Source organism: Protopterus annectens, chromosome 13.part0 (assembly GCF_019279795.1).
Source record: "Protopterus annectens isolate FY-2018-M chromosome 13.part0, PAN1.0, whole genome shotgun sequence".
In the NCBI taxonomy this organism is placed as follows: Eukaryota; Metazoa; Chordata; order Ceratodontiformes; family Protopteridae; genus Protopterus; species Protopterus annectens.
The window spans coordinates 842767871-842782070 of record NC_056747.1 but is presented as its reverse complement, the minus strand read 5'-3'; the positions used below and the strand labels follow the sequence as shown (position 1 = coordinate 842782070).

General features: G+C 41.1%; 1 protein-coding gene across 3 annotated transcripts in view; it reads left to right on the top strand.

The window, feature by feature from the left end:
• The window catches only part of DHRS11 (dehydrogenase/reductase 11), a 1041955-nt gene that overhangs the window by 690672 nt on the left and 337083 nt on the right, over window positions 1–14200 (top strand). For 2 of the 3 annotated variants that reach the window (XM_044054565.1, XM_044054564.1), the window contains one exon: window positions 12166–13806. The exons of the other annotated variant lie outside the window; for it this stretch is intronic. In XM_044054565.1, the coding sequence (XP_043910500.1) occupies window positions 12166–12207 (42 nt within the window). In that variant the 3' untranslated portion in view covers window positions 12208–13806. Of the gene's footprint in view, window positions 1–12165; window positions 13807–14200 lie in introns of those variants that run through there. 3 annotated transcript variants of the gene reach the window in all.

Below are 14200 nucleotides of genomic sequence, written 5' to 3'. Positions count from 1 at the left end.
CACACATTAATCTACAATTACCAAACTGCATTTAGAGTAAATTGTCTTTGGAGACACGACTGTATACCATCCATACCATCTGGTACTATACCTACCCTTTCTTACATTTTAGTACCTAGTTCTTTCACCTGCACTTGTTATAGTTTCCATAGACTCTACTACACATCTTTGCACTGCATGCACTACAGTCCCTTTTGTATACTAAGTCACTACTCACATTTTACACCTACTACTGTATGTATTCTTTGTTTCCCTGTAATACTTGCATCATAGTTGCACTTTAACTACCACAAATTATCTCATTAGTAGAAAACACCCTAGATTTGTGTGTAGGCTATCCTTTCCCTCCCCTGTTTGTCTTCCTTTCCTCATCCATACCAACTTCTTGCTTACCTGTTGCAGTTTTGTCTTCCAGTTTGCATACCCACACACTCTGCAAACAGCCAAGAGGCAATAAAGCTGTGTAGCCTTTACATCTGACTTTTCTAAATTAAACGTGCTGAGAGTTAAACCAACAACTATGTTTTTCTGGTACACCATTTATTCTCCACTATCAGCCTAAGTGGCAGATAAGACCTACATTACATTATAATTTGTACTCATAGTTTAACTATCACTGCCCAGTGCATAATGCTCTTATATTTCTTCCAGGTTCTACTTCCATTCATTCTAGCTGACATCACTTCCTATCAATATCCCCAGAATGCTCCAATGTCATTGGAAGCTAAACAGTATGCCATGAATAAAAACAACAATAAGCCCCTATTTCATTGTCATACACCTCTGCAGTATCACTTTCACTCGTCTCAAGAAGAAATTAGCCTTCAATCCCATAAACAAATCACAGCTGAAACAATAACAGTGCCAATATCATACAACAATCACCATCCAAATCTTTGGTGAGATACTTTCTAATTCATGTTCACAGAAACAGTTTACCAATACCACCCAAAGGTACTGCAGCAAAGTCTAATATCCTAAACCAAAAGATTTGCTTCTAAGCTAATGCGCAAACTTTTTCACATTAGCCTGAGAAGCCTATGCAGCAAACTGTGCGAGTCCCAATCATTGGTGGCTCTTAATTCATGCAACATCATTATATTAACTGAAAACCAGTAATCAAAAGTGGAATCCTACCACAAGAATGAATATTAGCTGGCTAGATGGGACAGCCAAAAGAGGTGGAGATGCTGCTGTTGTATATCCTTTAATAAGCCTAGAGCTATTGCTGTGCAACTCAGAATTCCTCAACTTGCTAAAGCGTAAATATTAATAACCTTCTTGAGTTGAATAGATACAAAAGCCTATGTGTTATTGCATAAAGCCATTTTATCCAGTAAACCATTAATTTAGGAACCCTGAATTAAAATTGGACAAACTTCAATAAGATGCCCCCTCATCTTCTGTTAATCTTTACTACTTTACACAACTCATTAAGAACACCAGCAGATGTAATAAAACGCCATTCTGAAGATGGTTGTAGAATTATTCTAAAATTAACAGGGACGTTTCTGAAACTTGGCCACTTCTACTTGAAATCACACATGAAAGAGCTGGCTACTCCCTCTGATCTAAATTTTTTGTTAGAAAAACTTAGCCTTTTGAACCATTAGCCTCTTCCCCATCAAGCTTCCGAAATGGAAAACTGCTTTCTTGGTAGCCTTAACAGTTAGATGCATCTTGGAATTTCCAGCTTTAATGTGCAAAGAGCCTGTTTTGTTTGCAAAGAATACAGGATCACTGTACGTAGTCAACTTTGTCGCCTCAAAGTAGTAACCAAACATGTTCTTCATTTGATTACTGCTGCAGTAGCCTTAGCTATAGGTATTGAATCCTGCCAAGGGTTCAACAGCCTACTAACTTTAAGTCAGCTCAGCTCAAACTGACAATTGTTTGGGTGCATGAAAGATGCCATGAAAGCTTTGAAAGACAGGTTTGGGTATGAAACTGCCATAGAGATTGTTCCTGTGTGGGGTTTTGAGGCTCAGCTGATTGCTAATGCGGTCCCATTACTGGGCAGTTAGTTCCCTTTACTTTTTGTGACAGAGAATTTACTTTTACAATAAAATTTAAATATTTAAGCTAGGAAAGTGTGTTTGGCTGTCATGTGACTTTTGTTTACTTTTAAATGGGAAAGTGACACTTTTCTCCACGGAAAAATGTTTAAGTTATTCTATCTTGGGGACTAGGGTTAGTGTTTTTAAATGTTATTTCTTCTGTTTTAATGTATGGAAAAGGATCTTGTGTGTGTGTGTGTGTGTGTGTGTGTGTGTGTGTGTGTGTGTGTGTGTGTGTTTATGGTTTACCTGTTTTACCAACTACTGCTGAAAGGCTTTCCCAAGAATTGTGCACCTTTTTTGGATTAACCATGGAACAAGTCTGTTTCCTTGATTCTACATTTTCCCAGCTACAAAACAAAAAAGATTAAGCAGCCTTTACCAGAACTGCAGGCTGGTAAAATGCCTTAGCTACAGGTGGGTGACTCTGCTATGGCCAAAGCTGGTTCCTCGAACTACTCATCTTTTTCCTTTGGTCGTACTGGTGACGTCCCCTTAGTGAGCATGGGAATACCCCTCTTGTCAGTCCTGGGAGAAGGGGCAGGGAATGCCACTGTGCTTAGCCAGAAAACGATGCCCATCCCCGGAGAGTCTTTTGCTGCCAAAAGTGGGTCTGTTTCTTTTAAGTTTTCATGTGAAAAAGGAACAACCTATCTCTTCTGTCTGTAATTTATTGGGCTTCGCTCAGGGTTTAGTGCAGCCTCTTGGCTTTTCCTGTATGCTTATTTCTGGTAATAGAAAACTGGATTCTTCATTTTCTGAAGAGATTCAAGACTTGTATCCTAAAATAATTGTGAAAGCACAGATTCATATTCTGAGGAGAGAGTGGCCTTTGGCCAGTAATTATGAAGGATTCTCTTTCTCTGAAACTATTTCTGGAATGCGTCTAGAATAAATGTTTCAGTGGGAAAACTGTGACGTCTCTCAGCCCCTCAGGAAGTATTATGGTTTGTTATAGCTTGAATTTGCTGAACGTACTCCTATTCCTCCTGTTATGTTTGCTTTGGAGGATATTTTTCTCTCTGACTGAAATCTGGAAGCTGTCCTTCCTCTTCAGTTAAGGGAAAGGTTTTATTCCAGGATGTTCCTGGTGCCAAAAAGAGAAGATTCTTGGAGACCAGTTCTGTTTCTTTATTTTCTGGATCAGTTTTTGATAGTTCCCAAGTTCAAAGTGATGTGTCTTGTTACCTCATGTTCCTCATCTGAGTTTTCTAGTGATTTTACATTTAAAAGATGCATATGTTCACATTTCTACAGATCCGCCTTTCAGGCGTATCTTAAGGTGTTCCATGTCTGGATCACATTAGCAATTTTCTGCGTTTATCCTCTGGTCTCTACTACTCTCTTGTGTGTTCACAGAGTGCCTGATGCCTGTGATAGCCTGCTACAGACTGCAAGGTATTCAGAAATGTCCATATTTAGATGACTTTCTTATCTTTGCAGAATCTTTTTTAAAGTGTCAGAAAGCTCTCATTTGAGTAGGGGATTTCCTACACCGGCTGGGATTCTAAGAGAACTTAACGAAAGTCGTATCTGACTCCTCACATGATTGTTTACCTGTGGTGTCTCCTGGGCAATTCAGTTCAAAAGGCTTTTCTTTCTTAGGAAAAAAATAGATATGCATTTGGATATGTTTTTCTACTCAGACTTCTGTCTGAGCAAAGGAAGAGTCTGGATTTCATGTCATCGATGATGCATGGGATACATCTTGCAACACACAAGAACAGTTCAGTAGCACCTGAAATGTCTTGGGTCCCTGCATCAGTATCCCCTGACTTTTCAAATTCCAGTTTTATATTTTGTGAAAAGGGAAATTTAAATGTTTGAGACTCCAAATTTCTCAAATCTAGATATCTCTATTCCATTCTTGATCCAGCATAGTCAGTACAAGAGACACCTCAGACTTTGCTTGTGAAGCAGTGACTATGGGGGATGAATGTGCAAGGTGTTTGGAGTAAAAGGTCAGGCCAAAACACATAAACATAAAATATGTTGCTGCTTCTAAGTGCTCTGCACTCTCCAAGCAATTTCTGTTTTCCAAGACCATCTCAGGGTATTTACAGACAAACATCATAGTGTTATGGTACATAAGCAATGGGGAACCAGATCTTACACCTTGTGTAGACTAGCCATGGTTGTCTGGAACATAGCTTTTCAGCTCAGTCTCAGTCTGCAGGCATCTTACATACTGTCAGAGCACAATTGTGTGGCAAACAGTTGGACCAGGACAGAACCTCTCAAATGGGAACTGAATTGGGGGTCTTCTAACAGTTGAACCAGCTGAGGGGAATACACTAAATAGATCCGTTTGCCTCTACTCTCAACAAATCAGTTGGCAAACTTCTGCTCTAGGAATCCATGCAAAAGGGTTTGGAAGACTGATGTTTGTTCTTTTCCATGGACTGGAATGTTCTGTATACTTTTTTCATGATTTTCACTAATATCCAGGTTCATTCTGAAGATTCAGAAGAACTCTCCAAAGATCATTGTGGTGACTCCCATCTGATCCAGGCAACAGGGATGGGTCCTCTCTTCTTTTAGAAATAGTCGGGGGCAATTACCACAAGCTTCCTCACAGATTGGATTTACCTACACAAGAATAGGGGTGTTTGACACATCCTGTCCTCAGACAATTACAACTGACTGAATGCTTGGATAATAGAGTTTTAATACTTTTTAGGCACCTTTTCCTCTGAGTATGCACATCAGGTATTATGGAGGCAAGAAAGCTTGCTACAGGTCTGTCTTACTAATAGGCAAGTACTAGGGTAGCTGTCTTTGTGGGTCATTTCAAGCCTAGGCAATTTCCCTTAAAGGTGAGACTAAAACCTTTTACCTTGTGTCTTTGAGATAAACACCTTAGCTGTTAAGCAATCCCCACTCCCCTTACTCTTTAGTCAAGGTTCAATGTCAGCCATTTCAGCAAGTCTGTTTATGAACCTTGTCAGCATATTTAAGTCAAGTTCATTGTGCAGACTGGTAAGTTATGTCTTGGTTATTCTGTTTTTCGTAATCTCCGTTGTAGGCTTATGCCACTCAGTGTGGTTTGCATGTACTGTTGTGACAAGTGTACTTTTGAACTGGAAGCAAACCATGGTATGCTGAATCATGGCTGTATAGAGTCATGTTTTATCATGTAGACCATGAAACTTTGTTTCACACACATACTTAAATTGGATAGTTAAGGCACTGTAGTAGTTAGCACCACAATGGGCAGATGCCTAGTTGTTTTATCTTTGTGCACCATGTTAAACTTCACTGCTGGGACTCCAGAATCCTGGTAGTAATTGTGTTCTTTGATATGAAAAGCTCTGCCCAGGATCCAGACAAGTATGATTTGTGGCAGATTTTTTTCCCTTTTGTGCAAATGTTTCCAATAAAGGGTATGCCTTCTCCTGCAGGTGAAGCTGTAGGGAAAGGTTTAGCAATGGAGCCCAAATCAAACAGCTATTTTTCATGGCCCTATCTTCGCTTGATACTAGATCATGGCTAGCTGATGTCCTAGGTTGACCATTACATTGTGCATAATCACCTGCCGTGACTTACTAATTCAAGTGGATGTCTCTCAACTCCACTCACCAGGCTAAACAAGGAGAAAGTTACTGTCAGCTGCCTGTCAGGTGCCAGGATCTGCCACATAATGCACGCACTCAGGTCACTCCACAGCAAGTACAAATATGACTCTGTCATTGTCCATGTTGGTGTGAATGACCTGAGACATACATCCCTGGACTACATGAAAAGAGACATGGAGGAGCTGTCCGATCTTGTAGCCCAGGCAGGTATGACCATTGCCCTGAGTAGCATCCTGCCATCACCCAGAGTGATACCGCAGTACAAGGACAAAATGATTATTTTAAACAACTGGCTAAGCTTCTGGTGTCATTCTAAGGGGATCCAGTATCTGTCTACCTGGGATGACATGATCGACAGACCATGATGCTTTGCCAGAGATGGCCTGCACTGTCACCCTTGGGATTCCGGATACTGGCGAAGTCTCTTGCCACCCCTATAGTGCCTTTTAGGCAAGGTTCAAATGACAAATTTACCACCGTAACCGGTACAAGCAAGCAAAATCTGAGGGTAATGCTACTCAGTGCTAGAAGTCTAAACCTCAAAATGCATTCACTCAAGGCACTCCTTAAAATATAGAACATCGACATCTGTGCAGTGACAGAGACCTGGTTCAAGGCTCCAGAGAGCACTTCTGCATTACCAGGCTATAATTCATACCACACCTTTCGGCCACCTAATCTAGACCGAAACACTAATGGTGGAGGTGTGTCCATTTTCATTAAGGATATCCACACCTCCAGGCTAGTTGCTCAGCATAATGCATCCGAGATTATCCAAGTGCAACTAACTCTGGGCAAGACCGCAATCCAAATTGTAACTTGCTGCAGATCCCCCACCATGCCCCAGGATTCCCACCCCTCATTTCTTGATACACTGGAAAATATTAGGGTACAACCCAACACCCTAACAATGGGCAAGTTCAACTACCCCACCATTAACTGGGAAAACTACACATGTTCCAACTCTTTTGCTCAATGTTTTCTGGAATTCATAAATTCCAACACCTTGGATCAACTTATCCACACCCACACCTACACCTACACCAGGGGCAGCATATCCTAGACCTGGTCATTACCAACATGGGCGACCAGTGTTCCACACCAGAGGTCAATTCCTCATTGGTCAGATTCGACCACAAGCTAATCAGCCTAGACATCCACATCCCGCCCTCACCCCCCATCAGGGGAAACCATCGTAAAAAAATTTCTCCAAAGCCAACTTCATGCTTCTTAAGACAAAAGTGGCAAACTTCAGGACACCAATGCAGATGGACAATAGAGGTACGACTGCTGAATCCTACACAAATGCACTTTATAAGTACTTACACGAGTGCATGGATTGTGCTATCCCTAACAGAACCAAGATACTATCCTCCAAAAAAAGAAAGCCAAATCTGGTTGTCCCCTGTCATAAACAAGACTCTACAACGGAAGAAATAAATTATTGCAAAAGAGTAAAATCCCATGACTGGAAGAACTCCCTGGTCAGCCTCAGTAAGAAGCCGAGATCCCTCATAAAATCCTCCAAAGCTAATTATGAAAACAAAATAGCCACTGATTCTAAAAGACAACCACAAAGCATTCTATAGCTATGTTAAGAATCTCAATGGCAACACTCAGATCTGCTCTGAGTTACACCACAGTGGCACTACATGTACATAACTGATATTGCCAACATCCTGGCAGATAGGTTCAGTGCTAACTTTACTCCCCCCCCCCCACCCCTTAAAGGGCCCATCTCTATGCCGGAAGAATGCAAAGTTCCTGTAATCATGCTGCACAGGTGAAAACCACCTTCTCCAAAGCCAAGAGTACAGCATCCATGGGACCTGACAACATCCCAGGCTGCATTCTACATGAACTACAGAATGAACTGGCACCCCACTTAAGCACCATGTTCAATCATAGCCTCACCTCAAGCTTTGTGCCCACTGAATGGCACACAGTGGCAGTTATCCCACTTCACAAAGGGGGAGCTACCACAGACCCCTGGAAGTACTGCCCCATTAGCCTAACGAGCCTGGTCTGCAAGACCATAGAACGTATGTGTCATCATGGAACTTATAAATAAAGACATTGGTAATCTCCAAACTCTGGACCCCACCCAGTTCGGGTTTGTAAAAGGCAAATCTTGTCTCCTAAACCTGATAGACTTCTTTGAGGCAGTCACCAAAGCAGTAGACGAGGGTAAGGTGGTTCACACAGCCTATCTAGATCTCGCCAAGACTTTTGACACCATCCCCCACTCTGGAATTATAGATAAAATCACTGAACTAGGTATAAATTCCTGTGTCACAAGATGGGTTGCCAATTGGCTCACTGGCAGAACCCAAACTGTGAAAGTAGCAGACTCCAAATCTGACTTCAGACGAGTGACAAGTGGAGTACCACAGGGTTCAGTCCTGGGTCCTCTCCTGTTTGGTATCTACTTTTCTGAAGTACAGGCTAACACAGAAGGTCTTTGGCTAATGAAGTTCACAGATGACTGCAAACTAGGAGCCATAATTGAAACTCCTAACAATGTGGACATCCTACAAAAGGGCCTCACTGAGACAGATGCCTGGTGTCAAAGCCATGGCCTCAAGCTCAATACCAAAAAGTGCATTGTCATCCCTTTTGGTAAAAACTCTGTACCCATGAGCTACCACATAGGTGGTAGTCTATTTAACACTGAAAGTGAGATGAGACACTTTGGGACTCAGGTGGCCAGTAGTCTCTCCTTTGATGATCACATCGCCACAGTAGTAAGGAAATCCTTCTACATGGCACACCTCATCACAAAAGGTTTCTCATCCAGGAAAAAGAGGTCATTGTTCCCCTCTACTCATAGACCCATTATAGAGTACAATGCCCTTTTTGTTATGTACCTCACAAGACATCTACAACAACTGGAAAGGCCGCGGAAATACCCCACAAAGAGGATTACCGGCCTCAAACAGATGCCCTATGCAGACTTCTCAAAAATCTCCAGCTTTACTCTGTCACATATTGCCTACTCAGAGATGATTTCTGCCTAACATACAAAACTATATCAAACCCAGAGCTGTTGGACATGCTCCACTTAAAGAAATCCCAATCCCTCCGAGCTACATGCTCTAGGGGCCTAAACTTGTCACCACAATAAACAGAACATGCCGGAGGGATAGATTCCTGTCCCAGAGACTTCCCATACTCTGGAACAAACTACCTATCTATATCAAACAAAGCTCCTCATTAGCACTCTTCAAGAAAAACTTGATTGTATGGGAAATAGGAAATTCACCTCGGGGATCACCTCTGTGGCTCTGCTCGACAGTGGCACAGAAAAATAATTTTCTTGGGTGGCGAAAGCCAGGGTACCTTTTTGGCTAGGCTTGTATAGGCCCTAGGGCCAATAACCTAGTACCTACCTGTAAACAGAGGGAAAAATCTCTTATAGACCCTGTGACAGCTGGAGGAACTGGTGCCTGTCTTACCATGACATTAGCAAATGGGGTGAATTTTCTGAATGTTAGAGGATAAAACACATGTACATCTCTTCTGTTGCTAGCTGCTAGTGTTGTCAGAAACTAGATTTTGTGTGAATTCCACTATGTCTTGTCTGGATCCTCTGAAACTTCTAAAGAGCAAGCCATGAGAAGAGTTCCTATGGCCATGCTGTTTTGGAAGGCAGAGTAGTTTGTTTTGAGAGTAAACCTCATCTCTGCTGGTTGCACACTTACAGACATGATTCCAACCCTGTCAGGTGTGAATGCTCACCCCCCCCCCCCCAACACCACACATACTTGCAAGCTAACTCCCACGCTGCTTCTCCTAGGCAGCATATATTCAGTTATGTAACTGCACTGCTGTCAGAGATGGTGAGTTTTGCAGAATAAATCTGTCTTGCCTGATGTGAAGATTAGAGCTGAGCCGTCAAAATGTTGAGGGCTAAATCGAGAGATTTTCCTAGATTAACAGTCTAAGGATTGCCTACACTTGCACCTGTTATGCCTGCCTTGTATTCAAAGTAGAACTGACATTTGTCCTTCGTACACACTTAAATGACATACAATGCGCATGTATGTAATGACATCATTTGAAACAAAAACCGTTCTAAGTTGTAATCTATTAGTATTGAATCTTTTCGACTGTGTAATCTATTGTGCCACTGTGTGACTAGATGCTCATTCCCAGTTTTACGTGTGTAGAACCAGAGTTCATGAATAGATAAAAATAAGTGCATGTGAAGTATGTGTTGACTCATCAGCACCCACAATGAGTCATGCCAGTGCCCTGAGCACAATTTAATTGATTTATTTACTTATTTATTTGATAGATGGCATTGAACGCTGTGTTTGTTCTGTCCCCTTCACTGACGTAAGCATTGGCAGTTTGACAAGCTTGAAAATGCGCTATCCCTTCTTAATAGGACTTCTTAACGTGGGGAGCAAGGGAGCCATGAAAGATCTTGAAGGTGTGTGGGGGGGGTGCTTTCCCACCACCCTGATGAGCTTCATGCTGTGCACTGCTCCAGATCTGTGTGCCTTAGTAGCTGTCTCCCAGTCACCACCAGGTGTCGACATTACAATGGAATTCCCCAGATCTTGACTCAGGGAAGGTAAGCAGGTGTTGGCTGCTCATCCCACTCTCCCCAACTCCAGGACTTCACATCTTTAGAGAAGAAGGCATACCATTGAATCCTGGGGGGTGGGACTTCAGAATACTGCATTAGTCTCTCTCCAGGTGTCGACATTACAATGGAATTCCCCAGATCTTGACTCAGGGAAGGTAAGCAGGTGTTGGCTGCTCATCCCACTCTCCCCAACTCCAGGACTTCACATCTTTAGAGAAGAAGGCATACCATTGAATCCTGGGGGGTGGGACTTCAGAATACTGCATTAGTCTCTCCTTTACTAGACTACCAATAATTAGATGAGTTCATGCAGATGAACTGATTCTGCAGTTTATCATTTGACAAATCATAGTGGACATTTTACTACTTTGAATCCTCGCAAATCTATACAATTATAAACAAGTCACTTTTTGTTACATGGCTAGTATAAGGTAACTCCTGAAGTGTGAATTATCTGAGTCTCTGTTGGTTTTATTTCATTCACATTATTGTTTAGATGAGGAACTTAGGATGAGACATTTGTCCCTGTACTAGAGCCTGGCTAAACCTAGAAATTGTAACACTTTAATTTTCCTTGAGTTACTACTACATGTTAAAAGTATTTACTGTTCCCAGTGCATATTTGCATTTTGTCAGACTTCTGAAATTTGGCAAAAAAATTTTTGTTCATAAATGTTTAAATATTTTGTGGTAAAAGACAAAAGTTGGGATTGGGAAAAAAACAGCCATTAGCTTGTCATTTGGTTTCATTGACTGGGTTGTTTATTGCTCATATCACCAGGGACCATTCTTGCAGTGGGTATGTTCTCTGTTCCTGCTTGCCAGGAAAGGAATGCATACACTGTGCAGTTTTGGACTTCCCATTTCACCAACCTGTTGTCCTCCTGCTGCTAATCTGACCAAAGCAACTAGTGATGCAGGCTGCCACCTTATTCCTGCACCTGTTTGATGGGTTTTGATGTTAATTTCAATTACAAACACAAAAATTAGGCACCAGTTTTTCAGACAGCTAGATGAGAATTTGCACAGAAGCCTTTATTATAAACTAACAACAAGCTTTAAATTTGATGCTCATAGAATAGATTATGTAGGTAGGTAGGGCATGTAAAGTATACAAGCAGATGTGTTCATTTTTAATACAAATTCCATCAGTGTTTTTTTCTTCAACTACCACACTTTTCTTGTAGTCCGTCATAACAAGCTTCTGAATGATCTTCGTATTTTTAGTGTAGTTATGTTCAGCAGTGGTTCTTACTGCATTTTATGTAATTTTTGCTGATTTACCATTTATTGTGGGCCAAAACTGAAAATGGAGCCTTGTCCAGTTCTTGTAGGCAAAATGCTGTGCAGCCTGAAGTGAGCATTTGTTTTGGAAACATCTGAAGCCACTGTTTTATTCCTAGATTGTTACTCAGCTAATAACCCAGGGGCCTTTCTAAGTCTAGCCACATTTTCTTGAAGGAATAATGATGTTGAGAGCCAGCCATTTATAAGCTACCTTTCTCCACAAGGGACAATGGGTGCCAGGCCCAGTGTAAATTTCCTGTTCCTCATCCGATAGTCTAGGTTGTACTTAAGCTGAATAATAGACAAACTCAGCTTCACATGGATTTGAAGCCTGTTCCATAGGGGAGCAGTCTCTAGGACACATCTCTCTCCAGCATCTTCTGTTTAAGTTACAGACAAAATTCAGGTCCTTAGACCTTGTATTTCTGGCACTTTTATTAATGTTGCCCCCTGTTATGATCTTCTCTGTATGCATACTTTTAGCTTGTTGGATTGTACTGTTTTAACTGCTTATTTTCTATGGTTTACATCCATGTATTTGCTGAAGCAGAGAAAATTAGAGGATAAATATTAATTCTTGCTAGCTTAGGTACTGCATTTCACACCTTTGTTTTCATCATGCATATTTTTATTTGCTTTGTTTTTTTTTTAGATTGGTGATGTGCAGATGAGACCAACAGAACAGGTGTCATAGCAAATGCAAAAATACGTCAGCATGAAGAAATGCCAGTGAGCTGGGAATACTTCCGAGATATCTGTTGGATGGCAAGGAGGATCTTTTCAATTAACTTTAAAGATCACTAGTAGAAATACAAACCTCTCTCTACAAAGCTGGCTCTGAGGGGCAATAGCTTTTTTACGAAGAACATTGGTTAACACGACCCATATAAAGCAGATATGCCATCAGGATAAAAGCAAAATGATGCAGTTTTCAGAATGTTTGTTTTTTCATGGCTGTGGCACCTGATCAGATGTGTCCCTTAAGATTTTCAGACTGTTATTATTTTCAAGATTTTCAGACTGTTATTATTTTCTTTCCATTTTGTTGCCCCTATTTTGTATTTGGTAGAATCCATAGTTGTGTGTCTACACTTTTTTAGTGCAGTGGTCATGAAGGGAAGCCCAGATCGTGCGTGTCATTTGAAGCAGGAGTGATTCCTGTTTCATCTTCTGACATCTGGCATAAGGCTATCACTGCACTAGAAGATTTTGTAGGTATTGTATAGATGCAAAACAGAATATGGTGTCTGATCTCATTAAATCAGACAATTCATAGATTTCTTACAAGCACTTGACGTAACAGATGAGCTGATACAGATAACCCACACTGGATACAACACTTGATACATCAGTGTAGCAAACTGGTGCCTGTCATTCAAAAAGGCAGTGTCGTGTAGCAGTAGCAACAACTGATGTCAGTTGTCCTGTGACCAGATCACAAGTCATTTGTTCACATTCTGCTTCAGCCAGGAGTAAAGCTGGAATATGAAGCTCAGACTTCACCCTAATTTAGCTTTTTCCGGACTATCTTTGGTAAATGAAACTCTGTTTCAGTTAACACTTTTGCTTCTATACTCTTGTTTTCACTTCATTAGTATTAATGTTTTGCCAGCAGAGGCACTTGCCTCTAGAGTCTAGATAGTGTAAAAAAATAATGATTTTGTCTGCATTGGACTTGTAGAACTGGTACAATGTGGGATAGAGGAAAGATTTTCCTTTGAGTTTTAATCATTGAATGTTAGTACTTGGCATGTTCCTTGCCTGTCATGTACACTAAGTTACTTCATTTTTACTGCACTAGAATCCTGTGTGCGCACAGGTGAATGTGTAATTGTGATCACACATACATGCACGTCTTCTAAACTTCCTTCTATAAATGTAACCTCTGTTCAGCACCCTGTACAGTTTTTATGTTGAATGTATTTTGGTATCTTGTACCTTTCTTCATTTAAGATGCATTACGCATTCTCACATATCTGCCTCCTTAGATGGTGTAACTAATGCATGCATGAATGAGCAATGCACACTTCACACACACACACACACACACACACACACACACACATATGTGTATATATATATATATATATATATATATATATATCTATTGGTCTAGCTATATGAACTGCTTTCCTTGTTGGAGCGAGGCAGTCTGTTCATTGCTGTAGACCACAAAGGAGGAGGAAAACTGTATGTAGCCTTTTTTAAAGGGTAATACAGGAAGGGCATTTTTGCTATTGCTATTAGTTAACATTAAAGGGAACTTCTTAAGAAGTGAAATTAGTCATCTAAATATCTAATAAACTTAATGTGCACTATAGGAATTGTCGTACTGAAGGTTGTAGAAATAATTAATGGATGTTCATCGTGTTTCACTGTTGCAGTCATTACAATTGGGTTATCCTGCTGGCAGGCTACCCGCAGTCGGCCAGAATTCCAAATTCTAGGTCTGGCATCGGTTGCTGTCGCCTCCTACCTGACGTCAGTGTGCCAGCAGTATAAAAGATGCAGCCAACGCCATTTTCTTCAGTCTTTCTTGCTGCGCGGTGCCCGAAGCAAAAGCAGTTTGCCGTGCAGTGCCGGTCGGCCGACTCCTGAGATTTTCAAATTTGAATTTCATATCCGAAGTCTTAGCTAAGTACCCCGTTGGGGAAACTTTTTTCTTGCTCCAGACTGATCTCAGAAAA